The sequence below is a fragment of the Somniosus microcephalus genome, chromosome 11 (assembly GCF_052327205.1).
Source record: "Somniosus microcephalus isolate GS21.2 chromosome 11, FLI_Smic_1.0, whole genome shotgun sequence".
Taxonomy (NCBI): Eukaryota; Metazoa; Chordata; class Chondrichthyes; order Squaliformes; family Somniosidae; genus Somniosus; species Somniosus microcephalus.
In genome coordinates this window covers 27487950-27508375 of record NC_140997.1, presented here as the reverse complement: position 1 = coordinate 27508375, position 20426 = coordinate 27487950, and the positions used below count along the sequence as shown (strand labels likewise).

At 39.6% G+C, this 20426-nt stretch overlaps 1 protein-coding gene across 2 annotated transcripts in view; it reads left to right on the top strand.

Annotated features, from left to right (window-relative positions):
* Nucleotides 1-19486, top strand: part of brat1 (BRCA1-associated ATM activator 1) — a 30253-nt gene extending 10767 nt beyond the window's left edge. Inside the window, exons 3-14 of one of the 2 annotated variants that reach the window (XM_086000402.1) lie at nt 497-651; nt 2066-2213; nt 3639-4059; nt 5069-5188; nt 8643-8737; nt 10633-10751; nt 11084-11270; nt 11952-12025; nt 12283-12388; nt 15498-15596; nt 16068-16246; nt 18579-19486. In XM_086000402.1, coding sequence (XP_085856528.1) covers nt 497-651; nt 2066-2213; nt 3639-4059; nt 5069-5188; nt 8643-8737; nt 10633-10751; nt 11084-11270; nt 11952-12025; nt 12283-12388; nt 15498-15596; nt 16068-16246; nt 18579-19265 — 2390 coding nt within the window. In that variant the 3' untranslated portion in view covers nt 19266-19486. The remainder of the gene's footprint in view (nt 1-496; nt 652-2065; nt 2214-3638; nt 4060-5068; nt 5189-8642; nt 8738-10632; nt 10752-11083; nt 11271-11951; nt 12026-12282; nt 12389-15497; nt 15597-16067; nt 16247-18578) is intronic. The other variant, XM_086000403.1, reaches the window with a different exon arrangement.
* Nucleotides 19487-20426: the final 940 nt, after the last annotated feature.

Here is a 20426-nt window from a genome sequence, read left to right as displayed (position 1 = left end):
TAGCCTCAGCATGTATGGGTTGGGAAGAAGCAAACTGGTGAGAGTTCTGACTCCTGATCGTTATCCAATGATCCCCTGCTGGAAAATGCAATTGTGGATCTTGAGTGCGCACAGAATTGGTCTTGGCTAAGATGCCCCAGTGATTAAATAGCAAGCTGACACTGTCTTGTGAACATGAAGAAAGACTACCTAGGCACTGTGCCAGAGAGCAATCAGTCTCCTTGAGACTGAACCTTTGCAAGGAGTCAGTGCCATAAACAAAAACACTATCTGAAATTGCTCTGTCCTACAATAAAATAAGTTTTATTCTATGAACAAAATCTTCAACAGAGCATGTAACTTTGATTATGTTTCAGGAGGGGAGGGGAAAAATTGGCACAAGCAGTAAATAAAAAAAGCAGCGGGAGACCGTTAACTGTAGTGTTAAAAATGAGACATTAAATCTGTGTAAGATTTTACTCACTTTTGTTGCTTTTCTTTTCTGGGGTCCCTTCAGAAAGTGAACTGTATATTCTGCAGAAGAATCCATGTCTGACAAATATAATTGTAAATGTGTCCAAGCAGAGGAACCTGAATCCTAGCATCCTGTCCTTCATTATGAGGCTGACTGGACTATTTGCCGCCTCACAAGAGTATTTCCATAAGCTGGAGGTAAGAAGTAATTGGAAAAGAATTAATTTTCAAGCTTTTAATTTTTTTTGGTGAAGAATTGCTCACTTGTGATAATCAAATATGACTGCTAAATTATAGCTGTAGTGATTCATAGTTCCCATAATTAAAATATTGGATATCCAGAATAAAAATGAAAAATGCCAGAGATACAGCAGATCTATCTGCATCTGAAAAGAGACAAGTCAGAATAACATTATGGGTGTAGACCTATTCTGGCAAAGGGTGTGTATTTTAAACGTTAAACTCCCCCCCCCCCCCCCCTTTTGACATACTGACAGACCCGCTGTGTATTTCCAGCATTTTCTTTTTCTTTTTTTATACTTTGGAAATTTTGAAGTGTAATGAACCCTCTCATAACTTTTATATTGATGTGCATTATGTGTACCCTTGAGGTCATCAAAAACTCTACTGCCCGTGTCCTAACTCGCACCAGGTCCCATTCACCCATCACCCCTGTCCCGGTTAAGCAAACGCTTGATTTTAAAATTCTCATTCTTGTTTTCAAACCCCTCCATGGCCTTGCCCCTCCCTGCCTCTGTAATCTCCTACAGCTCTCCGAGATCTCTGCGCTCCTCCAATTCTGGTGTCTTGCGCATCCCCGATTTTAATCGCTCCACCATTGGCAGCCGTGCCTTCAGCTGCCAAGGCCCTAAGCTCTGGAATTCCCTCCCTAAACCTCTCCGCCTCTCTACTTCTCTTTCCTCCTTTTTAGGCGCTCCTTAAAACCTACCTCTTTGACCAAGCTTTTGGTCACCTGCCCTAATTTCTCCCTATGTGGCTTGGTGTCCAATTTTGTTTGATAACGCTCCTGTAAAGCACCGTGGGACATTTTACTAAGTTAAGGGTGCTATATAAATACAAATTGGCGTTGTTGCTGTATGATGGCACAGCAGATTGGTAATTCAGCATGCCATGAACCGGGCAGTAATTTGCATCAATGGCTTGTTGTGTGCGTTTTTTTTTAACATGACTAAAGCCACAGTTGTGGTAGTTTTCACTGAAGTAGCACCTACTTTGTGCTGCGTTCACCAGATTTTCTACTCCTTTGTATTAACATAATAAAATTAAAGGAAGCCACATTTGAATGGTATTCTCTCCATCTTGAGCGTCTTGTACTATGCTGTTTTTTTGTGGTGGTGGGGAAGGAAGGGATCTTGTTTTCAGAAAGCCTACAGGTATTAGGAAGTGATTTAGTCGGGTCCATAAGGTGACATGGTGTTACCAGTGTTCAATTATAATTACATTCTCTTGTTGTGTGGATGTGGTGAAACCATTTTTTTTTAATTTGCAGAAGGAAAATGGGGCAGTTGGGCGGTCTATGGATTAACTGATTTTTGATTGTAGTTTACTTGTCAAAAGCAATGTTACAGTTTCAGTGCTGCTGTTATTCCAGGATGATGGGATTATGAGCAGTCTGTTTGGGAATGCTGCAAACCCTGGGACAGAAGCATGGGAGGAAGCAACGGTACGGTGTGGATGGCTCTTGGGGATCCAAAATATGCTGCAGCACGAGGCTGTGATTCCATTTCTCTGTAAATACGGTAATCACTTAATCTCTCTTAAAAACCTGTTTTGTAGGCAAATATGCCTTCTGCTATGTGAAAGTGAGTATGTTAAAATATACACACATTTTCTGTTGTAAGTATCTATTGCGATACCTGAAAAATTTCAGGTGAATGTATAGATGATAGTGAAATTCTAAAACTACAGGAAAGATGCTTGGAGTAGTAATTCCTTGTGTTCTCCTACCATTTTGTAAATGTGCGAATTGAGGAGGCTGTCGTTGCATATTTCTGCCGACCTGCAGCCTTCTGTGTTTGTCACTTAGATTGTAAACTATTAACTATCTTGTCTTGTATTGGGGATTTACATTAGTTGTCTATAAGTGTTCGCAAAGGCTAATTATTTGTCCTTTTGCCAGTAGCTTTTTAAGTTTGGATCAGACCTGTGTCATGCTTATCTCACAGAACTGCTTTTAAAAAGTACTTCCGGAAAGCCTTAGTTCTGTTGAATTTGTCCCATTTAAATTGTAGAACAGATTCCATGTGGCAGTAGATTAATAAAGCTTGTGCATGTGCGGTACAGTGAAAGTGCCACATTACAACTTTTATTTCTGGCTGCAGGATTTTCCTTGAAGGTTGGAGAAGGTCCATCGAGCATGGCAACAGGAAATTGTATTCCTCCCCTATACAAGTGTGTAGCACACTTGGCTAACTACAACTAGGCGTTGGCACCTCTGCTTCAAATTACAGGAAACTTTGTGCTATCCGGAGGTGAGCTATCCGGCAATCTGGAGCCACCGGCAAAAATCAGCAGCCGTTTTTTATTCTTTTTGTTTGTTTTTTTTGCTTTGTTTGAACAGTCAAGCTATGCAAGGTCTGTAGCTATAGCAACAGCTTCAGCTACAGAGCTTGCAGGCCACACCCGAGTGTTTAGAAGCTGTTGCTAAGCAACAGTGTTTGTTGTCAAATACGGAGATAAGAATCTCCGTATCTCTCAACATTAACTCTGGAGAGTACGGCAGTTTTGAGGCAACGGCAGCAGCTCGGTCCCGTGGGTGCCGGATAGCACAAAGTTTCCTGTACTGGGCAAAACCACCACTTCAGGTTGATCTTGGTGCCTGCCAGGGCTGTAAGGTTACCTCAGTTGGCTTTTATTGCTGTTTCTGAATTTGGGAATGCCACCAATGGCATTACTGTTATAGAATCATAGAAATTTATGGCGCAGAAGGAGGCCATTCGGCCCATCATGTCTGTTAGGCAAATGCATCACTAAATTTGCCGACCCATTCCATTTATGCTAAAAGTTTTCAATACCAGTGAGATGTTACTCATAAATGTTCTTAGTCTTAAAAGGTACGATCATTTTTATACAAACATCCTGTTTGTATTTCTAATTTGTCAGAAAAATTGCTACAATGCCCTGTTTTTAAATTCAACCAAAGGTTAAATTTTTTTTGCCAACAGACTGTATTGATGAGATTATACGGCTTCAGAAGGATCCAAGTATATTTGTGGCCTCAACAGCTAGTCAACTTTTAGCAAACATTTTGTCTTTCTCTTTACGACGCTCTGAACTTGCTACTTTGGGAAATGGCAGCAAAATCCGATGGACTGACACAGTTGGTACAGTTACCGCTTTGCATTCTGCTGCTTGGTCAGATTCTGTCTGTGCAATTACTGGACACATTGAAGATTTCCTGGGGTCTGATCTCACTTCCAACGTCCAACAGGCTCTGAAACTACTATCCAAGGTTTCTGGAAGCTGCCATCCAGTTGCCATAGTATCATTGTGGCCTAAGATCGAAGGAAGTGTAGAGTTACTTTTAAAGGGCGATCTGACTGGAATTGGTCAATCCTTGGCGGAGCTTTTCGTGAATGTATCCAGGTAAGAGTGGAAGATCTATTTAATGTTATTTGCCATCAAAAATCAATCTGGTGACATTGTGATTAAGAGGTTTGCTTCACACCACTGTGGCAGTTTCAAGTGCCTGCATTTTCTGGCAATCTACCAGAACTAACGGGTGATGAATTTATTATGTTTCCAGTTGGTTATTTTTTAGATGGGAAAGCTGTGGAAGTGACTGTCTTATTCTAGGAGATAAACTGCCCTCTACTCTCTTGCCCTCTAAGTGTATTCCTCAGCAAAATATGAAGCAATATTGTGACTTATATCATGCTGTGATACCACTTGGAGGTACTTGCATCACATTGAGTGTTCCTGTGTGAGATTACAATTCTAGAGCATGAGAAGTAAAACACTCGCCAAATAGTTGAGAGTTGACCAAAAGCACTCAACACAGAGTTAAGTGTCTTCAACCACTGTTCTAAATACGGTATTTTATAAATTAACCCAAAGGAATGCGCTGTGGGTACGTTTGAGAATGCAAGTAATAGTCTCTCTGCTTGTTGATAGAGCTGGAATGGGCACTTTGATTGATCAACAGCATTGGTTCCGTGGGTAGCACTCTCGCCTCTGAGTCAGAAGGATGTGGATTCAAGTCCCACTCCAGAGACTTGATCGCAAAATTTAGGCTGACACTCCCAGTGCAGTGCTGAGGGAGTGCTGCACTGTCGGAGGTGCCGTCTTTCGGATGAGACATTAAACTGAGGCCCCGTCTGCTCTCTCAGGTGGATGTAAAAGATCCTATGGCATTATTTTGAAGAAGAGCAGGAGAGTTCTTTGGGTGTCCTGGCCAATATCTGCAGCCTGGATGGTCCCACATTCCTGATTAGGGACAATAGCATAGATACTAAGGGAGGAAGTAGAAGAAGAGACAAATATCTATGAAACCATGATTGGTGGAAGAACTTTTTGGCGATATGTGTGATTTTTTTTTTTGTTGTTGAAAAAACTGTACGGATTGAAAAAGGATTGTTTTCATTTTATCCTGCAGAATAGTTCCATGTGAGGTACTGGAGCCTAAGATCTGGGAGTTACTCGGTCTCTTATTGAGCTCACTGAATCAGGCTGAAGCATTGACACTAGCTTCAGGGATCCTAAAGCTCCAGAACTGGTATGGAAGTCTGAACATTTATTTCTGTTACAAATATATATTACTGTAGAAGAAATAGGTTATGTACTTGGTTAGTGAAAGTACCATGTGTACACTTGCATAGGTTTCTGCCAGGTATAGGCCACATCTTGAGCCCTGTACCCAGGGTGAAAAATTACTTGCTTATGGGGTTCATTGTCAACTTAAATTGATGCTTTAAAAAAACTGCAGCCAATATATGAGTTAATATGGTTCTTTTACTCAGAAGATTAGGTTATAAATAATGGATTCATCTTAAAACCATTAATACTGACTGAGGAACACTGTCCCCAGGACAGTAGAAGGGAGGTAAAATGTCACTAAGCATGTCATGAAAAAATATAGTGTTACCAGTTGGACTTTTCTACAATCTCTACTGCTTCTGGGCAGAGGTTTTGATTTCAGTGCAAATGATTGAAATGTATACAAGAGCAAAATACTGCGGATGCTGGAAATCTGAAGTAAAAACCGAAAATGCTGGAAATGCTCAGCAGGTCAGGCAGCATCTGTGGATGGAGAAACAAAGCTAACATTTCAGGTCGATGACCTTTCATTAGAACTGGAAAAAGTTAGAGATGAAACAGATTTTAAGCCAGTGCAGAGGCGGAGAAAGGGGGGGGAGGAGAGGAAAGAACAAAAGGGAAAGTCTGTGATTGGGTGGAGGGCAGGAGAGATTAAATGACAAAAGGGATGCTGGTGCAAGGCACGATCTTGATGTCACTGTAGTCTCATTCTGAATTGTTGTAGAAAGTGGGTGGGGCGGGCAAGGAACAGAGTACTGAAAATCAGGTGTTCAGCCACAGTACTCAAGGGTAGTAGGGGCTTACCTATTTAGTAACATCAGAGACAAGGCAAAATGCAATTGAAGCTGTTCTGAGAGAAGTTTTTCCTTGATCTGATATCCAATCAGAAGGCTATATCTGGGAGGAATATGTCCAAAAGAAAATTGAGTTAAAAACACAAAAATGCTGGAAATACTCAGCAGGTCAGGCAGCATCTGTGGAGAGAGAAAATTGAGTTGTTTCTTTAAAAAGCACCAGAATTTTTTTTCATGATCGACAGTGAGTCCGAGAATTTGTAGAGTGTGCCATGACTTCCTGTCCGTAAGCCTCCATCCTTTCTGTCCAGTATTGTACAATATTCAGTGGAAGATGCCAAATACAAGCTGCATCTGGGAGTTTGGGTGCATCAGAGTTACGTGCACAGTGCTACTGTTGAATTTTTGGAGTTGTAATCCATCAGCGTGACATGCACAGAGTGATGCTTGTGCATTTTGAGAATCTGTTCTCGGTTGAGCATCTTTATGCAGGCAAGGGCAGCACGGTGGCATAGTGGTTAGCACTGTTGCCTCACAGCGCCAGGGACCCGGGTTCGAATCCGGCCTCGGGTGACTGTCTGTGTGGAGTTTGCACATTCTCCCCGTGTTTGCGTGGGTTTCCCCCGGGTGCTCCGGTTTCCTCCCACAGTCCAAAGATGTGCGGGTTAGGTTGATTGGCTATGATAAATTGACCCTTAGTGTTAGGGGGATTAAATACGTGGGGTTACGGGGATAGGGTGGGATATGTGTCGGTGCAGGCTCGATGGGCCGAAATGGCCTCTATCTGCACTGTGGGGATTCTGTGAAGGTCCAGGTACATAATGGAAGTTGGGAAATGCAGCTGAGCTCAAGTCTCAGTTTCCTGAGAAGAGCAGACATGTTTGGGGAAAACTTTTTGGAGGGATTTTGAATAAGTAATCAGTGACCTAATGGGTGAGTTTAATATTCTTTACCCCAGAATTATTTAATTTAAATTTATTTATTCAGGTGGGTCAGAAATCAAGATGGCGGTTGAAGCCGGTGTGAATAAATAAATTGTAGTTGGTTCATTGTGCGGTCTCTACTGCAACCAGATTGGGACCTTCAGGAAAAAATTGAGTGAGTGAATTGTGCAGGTTCCTCATTCATGATTGATACATTTCCTGAAGGGTAGCTTTTCATGCATGTCTATATTTGAGTGAATCAGTGTGTGTATTTGGTCAGGAAACTGACGTGATTTTATTTTTATGGTATGGGCATATTTAATATACCACACTATACATTGAATTTGTGATGCATGCTATATGCAAAGCTCTTGATTATATAGATAGATGTGAAATTTGGTTCCTGTAGACCACTTTGCATCAATATAGTTTTTTCCGAAATCACACACTGAACCTATATTTAAAGAGAATCTAAATTTATTTTGAACAAGAGATTTATGGAAATAATCTTGAGTTTATAAGATTAACGAGCGGTGCAGTATGTTTGAACATTGTTCTTTAGGGACCTGGATTTTATTTCAGCTTGGGAGAATAAATTGAATATTTTCTCTTTATGAAGGCTATTCAAGCATATCGCCAATCTGAATTACCTCTGGCAAACAATTTAAGTTAATTTATTGAGTCCCTTATTTATATATAAAATTATTCTTTTTTAGAAGGCTTAATAAATAACACCAGCTTCATTATCAAGTGACGGCTGCTTCCATTCCTTGCAGGGGATTTATTCCACTGAGGATGTTATTATTTAGATACCAAACCAGATTTTTTATTTCAGCAATCTCTCAACAAATCCACTGTACCACGGTATTCTCTCTTCCAAAAGCATGTGTAATCAAAATTTACTATCACTTCACAAGAAATGTATATGTATCTGGAAGATAAAAGGTCATATTGAGATTGTGGCAGTGTTTTTTATTATTCATGGGACGTGGGCGTCACTGGCAAGGCCAGCCGTTATTGCCCATCTAGTTGCCCTTGTTGCACTAGTGCTGGGGTATCTCTTGAGGGATCATGGCTCTAATAAATGTATGTCTAATGTGGACAGTAATGGTGTTTGAGGGGTAAATGCTATTGAAAGAGTCCTGCCTGAATAAAGGTTACACTTTACATACAATGGTGTCACAATGTCTTAAGTGGTCTGTATTTTGTAATGATGAAAAATAAGGATTTATTTGAACACCAATGAAGAAATTCTTGTCCAAATTACAACAACATTTCTTTCTCCTACCAACCATCAGGGTATCTTTTTGTGCCCAAGCTGCCCCCAAAACAACGGCCCGTTGTAAAAACATTCCACCAGGAAAATACCCCCTTTAATTGGTTCTTTAGAGGAATTTCGTGGGTCAGTAGCACAACATTAAATTGAGACGCTGTGTGAATCACAGAAATTGCCTCCTAAAGGGCTGCAATGTTGTGGCTATTGTTGTTCTATAAAAAAAAGATGTATTCCACTTAGAAGAATGAAGTTTGTTCAGTAAACACCAAGAGCTTTTCAAGATTCCATGGAATTTGAGTATATCTGTGGCATTGTTAGACAATTTGGAGTCTCTTTTTATATGCTTGGATGGCAACAGTTATTTGGAGCCTTTATCTGTTGGTTTCAGCAATTCCTTTGAATATATGTCTTTTTTTGTAGTCCACAGGCACTGAGGATGCAGGCTGCAACAGCAGTGTTCCAACCGCTGAATTACATCATTACTGTGACATCTGTGCAACCCCAGGGGGATACAGGTACATCATGTATTTAATTATCCAACAATCCTAGTAACCTAGCTAATACTGCCTGTGCTCAATTTTACCTTCATTCTGTAGATCTTAAAATGAATACCTAAAGAGGAAAGATGTGATGGTGCTTGAAGCACCATGTGGTTTTTTAAAGGGATAACATTTTTAAGGCATGCTCACTTATGCAGGAGTTGTGAAGTACCAGGATGTGGGCAAAGAAATGCTTTGAAGGAAGAATGATCTGTTATGTTAATTAATAGTTATATAAGTGTGACAATGTTGTAATTGTACCTTTCTGGGGGAAAATAGTATTTATTAAGTACAATCTTAGTAGCAGCATTTGTAAGCTACATAGACCAGTAAAAGACAGAAAAATGGTTCCAAGTTTTAGATCACTGAAACATGGGAATGATAAGGAAGCTAAATCTATAATTGGGAGATAGAGTGAAATAAGCCAATTTTTTTAAGTAATAAAATGTATAAAGTGAATATAAAGAGGAGTTCTGTGATCAGGATAGAGCACTATGGGAGATGAATGAGCTGAAGCTATTTGTAATCCTCTTTCTTCTCCAACACCCCCACCCCCAACACACACACTTCTTATAGAAGATACTTGTAGTTCTATAATTCATTTCTCTCGTTGTAGAGGTGTACCATTTTGGGTTCCGTTGGGCTTGTTCCAATTGCAATCAGATTGGTGTCCTTTGTAGTCTTGACTGGCATTTACCAGATATCGAATGCAGAAATATTCCGTGCAAACTGATTGCCAATTTTGCTTAAAAAAATGGTTTAGAAAAGGAATCATGGCATCCTCAATGTCAATTTCTTGCCTCAAACACCACCTGATCCACATGCAAGATTGGAGAGAAGGTTGATCTGCAAAATTTTCAACAGAATATCTCTGACCGATGTCATCTGAAGAACTGCTTATTGGAACTCCTGATACCGTGGTCCTGTTGTTTACAGAGTCGCGTGCTCGGAGCGGGGGTGGGGGGGAGGAGCTATGGATGGGAAACCTGGAAGTACAGGTTTTCCGAGTGTCCTACAGTTTTTAACTGCTGCAAGCTTTCCCGCCCGACAGGGTTTCCCGGCCGACATTAGTTAAAAATTAGTTAAAATGGAGGCACGCAGTCTCCTCAAATGCTTTCATTGACTGACCCGCCTCCTGGGAGCAGATTGGTCACCTGCCCCCATCCCTCCTCTGTTATCACCAGGAGTGGGCAGGTTTGAAGCCCGTTGGGTTCGGGTTTGAAATTTTAAAAATTTTAACAACCCACCCGACCCAAACCCACTTCTTTCTGGGGGCTAAAATTACCCCCAATGTGTATCCTCAAAGAGGGTAAAGAATATTAAAACCACAAATATCTCCTCGGAGATTATTTTGAACCTTACTTTGATGGGGAAAAGTACCTTATATTGAAAGTGTGCATCTCTTCCTACCTTTTCTTTTGAGGGTCAGGGCAAAATTTGTGAACTTCTTGGAAGTTGTACCTGTGGTTGTAAATCTCCTTTAAGAGATTAGACAAGTAGTGAACAGTCCATGACTGGAATTTGGACAGTTGAAAAGGATAGACTTGATGAGCAGAATTTTTTTTCTCTTTCTATCTATTTTCTCATCATCCAGAAGGGAACTGGTCAGAGTCCTGATTAAGCAGTCAAACAGGAAGTTGATATTTTCTGTTTGTTAAATTTTAAGTGCTGTAGTTACTCTGTTAAATTGTGCTTTTCCAAATGTAACATTGAGTTAGCCCCTACTGATTGTAATGTAAAACCACTATTGCATACTTCAAAACAATATTGATTCTCTCAGTATTGGATAACAGCATTTTAGTATTGCCTGTGTTTTAACACAAACAAAGCTGTGCTCTTTAATACTGAAAGTACCTTATGTTTTACTACAGTCTTGCTGGATGCATCTTCAAACTACAGAGCTGATATTGAGCAGCATCTTTCCAGAAAATCAGCTTGTATCAACTTGCTCTGTCAGACACTTTCACATCTCTGGGAATTCTTACAAATGGTGAGTAGGTAAGGCTCAAGAGTTGCACTGTATTAGAAATTATACTGCCGTCCTCTCGGCTCTGGAACCTGAATTGTGAACAGGAAAATAAATAAAAGATGTTATGGGTGTCAAAGGAAATGTTACTCTATCCTTGGTTTTATATCTAGGGGCAGTTAATGAACAATGGATATTGGTTATCTTAACCTACAGAAAGTGTCCCTTTTCCTCTAGAGGCGATTTAATGTGTTCCACTCCAAGAAAGGAAAGACATTGAGACCAAATATAAATTAATTTTATCATGCATCTTGTAAAATAAAGCTAAAATTGTTGACTTTCTTTGTCTTATTCAGCCCTCTCGGACAATAGAGTTGCCATACCAAGCCTTGACTAACTCGGTGCTTACAGTCCTACAGCTGTGCATTGGCACTGCCATTCCCATCACTTCAGCTGGTGTCAATATAAGCAGACATCTGATTGGATGCATCAAAGTTCAGAGAGCAGGAATAGATGTTCTTGGTGCAATCACTCAGTGGGCAGGTATGAAACAAAACAAAGCAATAATACAGCATTGAAGTATTCTCTGTCTCTGATGTAACTATATCTGACTGGTTCAAGACCTATAGTAGCTTATACTTCTTCCAGAGTACACCTTCTGGAACTTAAACTATGGGCTGTGCTCTATCGACCAAGCAAAACAAATGCACTTGTCTCTGAGGGACGAAGGACTGCCACATGTCTGTATACTGAAGCCTTAATAGCAGAGTGGTAGCTTAGTACGCAGGAAAATTAATGAAAGTATTGAAGTGGATTTATGTTTAGGTCAGTAATATTTATCCTTGAATAAGTAAACACCTTCAGTGATTCAGACTTTTATACTGGTGCAATTTAACAGTAGTTAATGTGATTCATTAACTAAAGTGCCAGATTAAGTAAAATTTTGCCTTGGAAGCTAAATGGATTCAAATCTCAAATTTTCTCAAGTTATTGTTTCATATGGGGTGAGTAGCACTCATATTTTAAAAAAGTATATTTAATTTTTTCCCTCCTGTCCTCACGGGCGCTAACTATTGCCCTGATAAACTTCCATGGGTAATAGCAGCCTCTGTTCGGGGTTTTTGAACTTTGCCTCTGTATAGCTTTGAATTATAAAAATGTTGACACCTATAATATTGAGACTGGTTTAATTGTTGTTGAAATTAATATATATTTTAATTTTAGGGGGGACCAAGGAAGTAGACAATGCATTGAATATTCTCCTTGATTATATCAGAAACCCAGATACAGACTGCACTGTGAGTACTATTTTTCTGTATTAAAATATACCTGTTTGTAATATTTCAGTGTAGTTCTCTGTTGTTTATGCACCTGTTCCATGGTGGAAAAGCACCACAGTAGTTGCATGCAGCTGTGTGAGCGCAAAGGCAACTTAACAGGACTCAGTTCAAATCTTCACATTCACTGCACTGCTGAAAGTATAATTTGTACCACTTACACTTGGATTATATCATATGTAAAGGCTCTGACAATTAATCAAATTTGTAACATTTAGGTTTTGAAGAAATCCCTCCAGGCTTTACTTCATTGGATGTCACATTGTACTGCACCAGCAGACTCTCATGTACTTGAACCCAAGTTGCAAGAGTTTTTACATGGAGGTAGGAGTCTGGTGTGTCTATATTCTACACAATATATATTTAATGTTTTTGTCAATCCTACCTAAGCTTTATTTCTCAATTTAATCAAAAGCAAACTACAACATATATTTCCACACACTAAGCTTATGAGTCTTATTTGTAGACCATGATTATAATACTAACTATATTTGTACACTTCAATTTATACATTAAAGCAAAGTGCACATGGCATTACCGCCTACTGAATATGCCTATCAATTACCTATACTTGCCCATCTTTCAATGTTTTTACAGTAAAAATACAAAAGAAAGACAATATAATTTCTTTCAATTTTATTCAGCTGCATGCTTAGTGATTTTTTTTTGTACCCGGTTTAATGCCTTGAGTTTGTAAAATGGGACTAACGGGTTCGCCCAGTGGCTTAGTGGGTAAATGCGCATTCTGGTTTAGTACTAAGCCGTACAGACAGAAGGTCCAAGATTTGATTCTCAGTTTATGTTGAATTAACTGATGTGAGCCAGGGACTAGGGTTCTTGTTCCTGATAGCTATACAGTGATCCCTTTTTACAAAAAAAAGTGCTTGTGTGGACATTGGGTGAGGACAGGACAAGGCTTGACTGTAGATGTCAAAATAACCGGTGACACACGTGCAGAATGGCTACTTGAATAAGGTGTGGAAGGGCTCCTGCCACCCGAGGAATGGTATCCCAGCAACATTCAGCTTCAGGACCGGGGAGGAGAAAATTGGTTTAAAAAAAAATTAAGGATAGAAGAGAGACTGGTGTTTAAGCTTGATATTTAGCATTACACATTAGGACCAAGCTTATGAGAGTACATGGCTATGCTTTTAGTATGGTGAACTAGATTTATTTCCTTTGCAGTTTTCATAATACACACAAGGGGCTAAGTTCTAGTGCAGTGTTCTCAAATGCAAGTACAATTTGAAAAACATATAGCAAATCAGATTCCTCTTACAATCTGCCACTCTCCCTCCTAATTAGTGGCAGATTGTATTTGCAGTGTGATACAACTGCATCACCAATTTGTTTTTTGGAGGGTGTTGGGATGCAGAACCTGCCTCCGCATCTCTGCAGTGCATCACTTCAAAGCAGCATACAAGTGTTGAATTGACATTTTACAAAGAAAATAGTTTTCCATCCCAATTTTACACATTTTAAAAAGTACATTTTTTTTTGGCCACCCTGCACTGTTTCAGGTCATTTCATCTGATATGAAACATAATTAAAATACAGAACTGTGTAAAGACTTAATTTATCTCTATAGAACTACCAGCTTTTAATCAAACTTCATAATTGCCTTCTTATTATTCAGCACCTGGTTCTGTTTTAAATACGTTGCCTCAATAACTCTCCAGGTTGTGTTTTGGATTTCCAAAATGTGCTGAGTAGTGTACTCCGATCATTCTTTGAAATTCTGGTTATACAAGGTACAGCCAGTATAATGGGCCTTGTGATTGGACTTGAGCATTAACTTGTTACCACAATAACTTAAAAAATGTTCTTGAATTTTCACTGAAGATAGTGAGGCTGATTTTCTTGGGCTCCCCCTCCCCCCCCCCCCCACCGTCCCGGTACTGGATAGGCGCAATGCACCCAAAGGGACCTTCTGACTGCTGATGGAGACCAACAGCCAGAAAGTCCCAAGTGGCTCAGTGGGGGTTGTCCCATAGAAAACAGGCAGTTAAGTTTTTTTTTTGTTATCTGCCCCCTGGAACTCCATAGATCCTCCAGTTAGTCAGGATCCGTGGACAGGCCGTAGCATCAGGTTTCTTCAGCAATCGGAGTTCCAGGAAAATGAGGCGGCCGACCAGAATGCCTACCACTTTGTTTGCATTCCTGCATTGGGCCTACACCTACTGCTAGCATAGGCCCACCTCTACCCCACCTCATTCGGAAGCCCTAGAAATCCTGGGTTAACGTAAAAGGAGGTGGAGACCTGGTGAAACAGGTCTACCTCTACGTCCCCTTTCCTGACCTTTGTGCCTGGAGAAATGTGTGTTTCCTGGGGGTACAGGTCAGGAATGTCGTCCCCGATTTCTTTAATTGTGCTGTTGGTTCCTTTCGATATTGGGCTAGTTGGGTGCAATACTTTCATATATTTATGCATCCTGAAGCATTGGTTTGTGACACTAGTTATGTAAAGAATTCATTACTGTAGAACTGCTTATATTAATAAGAATATTTTTGTGTGCTGACTTAAAAAATATTCCTATTTGCAGTCTTGTATATAGTACGTGGGCAGTGCAGTTCTGACTTTCTGCAAATAAGCATTTTCTCCTGCAAACCTGTCCTGGCATGATTAGACTTTAGCCAAATACAGAAGTGACCCCTTTATCAGAGACTTTTAAAAATGTTTATAGTGAGACTATATTGTTTTATTCTAACTTCAGCCCTTAAAAAATTGTGCTAAGTTCACCTTATACCAAAAATATTCAATTACTTAGCATTGTCATAGTTAGTTCAAAATAGACATGGATTTTATGTGTATAAAATATATCTAAAATTGAGAGTTCATATGACATTTGATATTTTTTGAAAGATTAAAGGTGAATACTAATATAGAGCCGAGTACAGGAAACTTTGGTTTATCCGGAGGTTGTATGTCCAGAAACCTCGATCTACCGGCAGAAATCAGGAGCCGTTCTGTTAGGTTGTTTTTCTTCTCGTGGCTTTTTTTTCCAACAGTCAGGCTTTGGAAAGTCTCTCTGAAGCTGTTGCTAAGCTACAGAGATGCTTCCAAGGTACGGGCCGACTGTTTGAAGCTGTTGCTAAGCAACAGTGTTTGTTGTCAGATACGGAGATGAAAATCTCCGTATGCTTCAACATTAACTTTGTATGTCCGGCAGTATTGATAGATCGGCAACAGCTCAGTCCTGTCGGTGCCGGATATAACAAAGTTTCCTATATTTTCAGTTTAATTCTTTCCCGCACCCCACCCCCCCCAGTCTTTTTATGGAGGTATGAGAACATGGCCTCGTATTTAGTATAGAACTGTTGCTGCAGTCTTCAGAAAGTCCAGCTGGATTATATTGAAATTGGTGTGGTTTGTATTAGATACATATCCGGATAGGTCTGGAATTAATGCTGATCTCTATTACTATATCCTCAGACTTCATATCAGTAATGAAGAAGCGACTATTTGATGTTCATTGGGAGATTCGGGACTCCACGCTTGAGTTCCTTGGCCAACTGTGCTTCCAGTTTAAAGGTATGAGCAGTTTCACTGATGGGGCATATTTTCAGATAGGAGCAATATAAACCTAACAATAGTGCTCAACCAATAAATGGTAGAGCAGCCAGTTAGCATAGCAGTCGAGCCCTAGGGGATGATTGATGCACTGATTGCTACTTGCATGACCAAGAAGGTCCCCTTGGCGAGATCCTTACAGAATTGGAATCTGTCACCTGACTTCTCACATTTTACGGTAACCTGTAAGGATGATTTGAGATTAGCTACCTTGGCGCAGTACAGAATTCGTTCATCCACTTTCTTGATTATCAAGTTGAAGTGGTTACTGAAGTAACACGGAATACACTGAAATGCTAGGAGTTGTAGTAAGTCAGAATGAACAAAATAATTGCTCGTACTAGCACTTACGTTATCAGTTCTAAGATTTGCTCATTTGTATCAAATTTACTGTAATTGGATTTCAATGCTGGCTTGCTATATTTCTTTCAGAAATTGAGAGTTTCTGTCTGTTAATTGGTTCCTGTGGAATTCCTCATCTTCTTTTGGAGCTGCTTTCAGACCCTGAAAGTTACGTTCGAGCAAGTGCCGTTACTGCACTGGGAAAGATGAACTACCTCTCTCTCAACTGGCAAATGTTACCAGATGAGAAGAGTGTCACAGGGGTGAAGGTGGGTCAGTTTTTTTTTAATGCATTTTATACCTGCCTTCATTTTTGTAAGATCTACAATTCCACTTCAGCTGCTCTTTCTCTCCCACAATATCAAGAGGATCTGGCAGCTGAAACTGTTCCAGGCTTAGTGTAGCCACCAGAATATATGCAAAGCACTGAAATTGGCTTGCAATCCAATTTTAACCTAGCTCTGAAGGAAATTTGCCTCTGCTTTTTCTTACTGATCTCACTGAGACTGAGAGCTCGCTACATGAGAAATTGAAGGGATGAACCTGCTTCACTTTATTCCACGGTATAGTGGAATAATGTGCTGTACCACCAGGCCACCTTAGAATGAATTTTAATGTTGGCAATGCAGGAATGATCTGCATCATATACAGTCTCGTACAGCATAGTTCACCTAGACTTCAATATAGTAGATAGTTCTAAGATGTCAGTTCCAATAGTTCACTCGCCACCTACTGATAAAAGATGGTGAATCTCTCCAAAGCAGTTAATCGCTACCATCAAGTAATTAAGGAAAATTAGTTCTGAGAACAGTTTTAAATTCTGTTGATAGAACTGTTCACATAAGTTGGGAAGTAGATATTAGGGGGTATTCTATTCATTAAATGCAATTACTTGAAGCCTAGAATTTGCTTTTGCAGCGACGCATTAAAAAAATATTCTCTTACAAATGCATGCCATATTTATTAGTTTTTTACTTGCCACTTGGGGCTGGTTTCTAACTTTACTTTGTTTCTGAAGCTGAAACATTATAATTGTTTGCTTGGTATCTTCATCCTCTCTCCCCCTGAAAGCAACGAGCCATTGAGGTAGGAGTGCTGATGGAAGCTGATGCTGATCAAACAAATGTGTTTTGGCATCCAGCTGCAGAAACACAGCACAAACTGCTCCTTTGGAAGGCCAGTCATGAGGTGATTTAAAAAAAAATTGATGCTGTATTTTTAAGTGGAATGAATACTTGACGTTAAGGCCTTTGCAGAACCTCATTTTAAAATCTATTTGTTTTTAAAACCTATAATCAAAAGCTTTGCTTACCTGAACATTTTGAAATTAAAATATTGATATTTGTATAGGATTCCACATGCATCCCCACATGGTCTTCCAGAAATTGAATTGTATTCCTCAGTGAAGATGCCACACAGACTACATTAAGCAATGTCAAATGAAAGTAGTGGTTTTAGATAGCACACATTCATACATATTGAAACTAAATAAAAGAAACAGAGCAAGTAAAGGTTATTATCAGTCAGCAGAGATTGTAGCTGCATTATGTTGGAAGAGGTTGCCCTTCCTGTGATCAATGCTGAGTATATTATTTTCTGACCTTCAGTGTAATGACGATGTTTTATGCAACATTTTTATTGTAAAAACTTAACCAATTGCTTTAAAATCAGTACTCTCCTTGTAACTGTTGGGTCGTGTGTGTGTTCTGTAAAACTTTTAAAAGCTGCTACTTTAGAGCTTCAATAATTTCTTGTTTGAACTATGCACAGCTTTAAAGGTGCTAGACTGGAGAAATATCGAGTGCATTGCTAGCCAACAACCTGTACACACTTATGACTTGAATATATGGGCCTAGCTATTCCGCTTTCGCCGAATTGGGGCATATCTTTGGCATGGCGGAACGTCTTCCCAACACACAGATGCGCTCCTTACCTCAGCTGATTTTCTGTTTTCATGGACACTTTTTGGTGGGCTTTCTGGTCTTGACCAGGGGGTCCACAGGTTGTTGGGGGCCAGAGATTAGCTGAGGAAGATTTTGAATTTCAAAAAAAAATTTTGGCGCCCATACAGTTGATCACTTTGTTCAGTTGCATAGGTTTTTGGGGTATTTAAAGTATAAATGGCTTTTGTGCCATCCATACCAATGCTGGATGCTAGGAATGAACATGCAACCCTGGCATCCAGCAATGCCACAGGAGAAATGATGGGAATTACTTTCCATGACATATTTCCATATTTCAGTCATTTATTTCGTACAACCTATCTCAATATGCCCCATCACTTTAGGTGGGATATCTACCCCATACTCTAGAAAATACAGTTGGAGCTAATACGTTTTACTTTGCAGTATTATTTGCTGTTGTAATTCATAAAAGAATAATGAAGTATAAAAAAAGTTGTAGTCACTTATGAATAATAATTCAATTGTATTAGATATTTGCATCCTGGAATATTTTTAGGTTAGTAGTAAATGTTTGCATGAAGAAGTTTACTTCTCATTTATACAAATCCAAATATTGTGTTGATGCTCGGCACGGGGAACTTTAAGAACAAATAAATGTAATAAATTATAATCCCACATTCTATATTTTGCCTTCCAGGGAAATATTCTCTCCTATTTGATGGACATTTTGAACCAGGATACGGAGGGCTTTCCCAGGAGGGCTGTGGTTAAAGTGTTTGCTGATTGGCTGAAAAATAGCCACATGCTCAGTTCATGTGGATTGGAGAATTTGGTCCCTGTGATTTTAAAGATAGGAAGCTGTGATTTGGATTGGGAGGTCAAAGTTCATAGCCTGGAACTGGCAGAAGCTTTCATCGATCAGTCAACATCCAACTTATCCACAAGTCCGTATGCAGTTGTGTTGTCAAATAACACACGTTCTACACAAGTGAAGGTCTTTCTGCAGAAGCTCTGTGATGTAGGAGTTTTTAATATCTTATTTCATGCTTTGTGGGACTGTGATAGACCAGTGGCTCAGAAAGCATGCGAGATACTAATGAAACTAAAAGAGAGTGCTTCAAGCGCTGACAACATAGAAGCCCACAACAAATCAGATGGACACAAACCAAACAGAGAAAGTTTTAGTCATTGGCTTTCCTACAATAACTTAAATTTGCAAAATGTGAATGACACCATGGAGGTTATGATAGCACTAGACTTGGAACTCCAACACCAACAGCTCGACCGTAGCAGTGATCACATTGAGAGCAGTCTCCGATCTCTGCTACAAGACATACTAGCAGCAGCCGAAAACGCCGACGACAGTTGTGCAGACTGTTACTAATGTGTTTCTTGTCGTGGGCTATGTCGGTGTCTTCAGATGGAAGTGGATGATGCCCACAAAATTTTTGTACACACAAAGCTTTATTATAATGAAAGTGAAAATCGAGACATGAACCTGAATATTCGTGTTTAGTCAATCGAAATTAAATAGACACCTTTTTCTAATCTCTGGTGGTTGTAATATTTTACTTTTTCTGCCCGAAATACACATGACCCAATAAACTAGTGTGTTTTGTCTGTCTGTACAAGATAGTGGGGGTAGAGTTTCGGCTTTGGGCGTAATCGGCAATCTGGGTCAAATTGTGCTCGAAATTTCGCTAGTTTTCCAAAGTGAAGTGGTGGTTCAAGTTTCCACTTAAACTTATTTGCTTAATCATAAGCGTAAAATCTCCCACGCCCCAGCGCAATCGGTCAGCGTTTTAGAATGTAACTGTTTATTTTTTTTTCCATTAAAAAAAATTCCTTGATGTATTTAAGAGTGGTAACCTGGTGCAGTTTAGCTGTATCATTTAAAAAAATAAACATTTTAATAAGAGTGCCTAGTCCACCACCTGTGAGTAACCTGATTTTAAATAACTAAAAATGACTTTAAAAAAACTATGCAGACCCATTTACTAGTTTCATTGGTGTACGCTAGTCAGTTTCTTAGTAAATTAAATATTTTTTTAATATTTAAAAGTTTTTTAAAAGTTGCCTACTCGTGCTTTTTAAAAAAAAAAAAGCTCAATTTGAAGAGCCTCCTCGAAAGGGCTGCAAACGGGCACAATTGGCAGCAACTCGCCATGCTCATTAATTCGATCGGGGCGGGGCCAGCTTCCAGTGCAATGTCTTTTCAATCAACGTAAAAGATCGTGGCAATTCGATTTGTGCTGAATGTAACTTGCGTTTGAAATTCCTTGATCTTTTACGCTGGTTTTGCCGATAGGAGCTGAATTACACCGGTAAAACCAGGGCAATCTAGCAGAAGCTCTACCTCAGCGTTTATATGTGGCTCTGAAAGCTAGTTTAAAAGGTTTTACCATACCTGCACTGACATTTTCCCCAACCGTGTACGGGAAATGTATTCAATTTATGTTTAACTCTCTGTTAGCTTTTCTATGTAAATCAGGCCCCCAACCTATGACAAATGGCAATTAAAAAAACAAAATCTGAAATCCTGAAA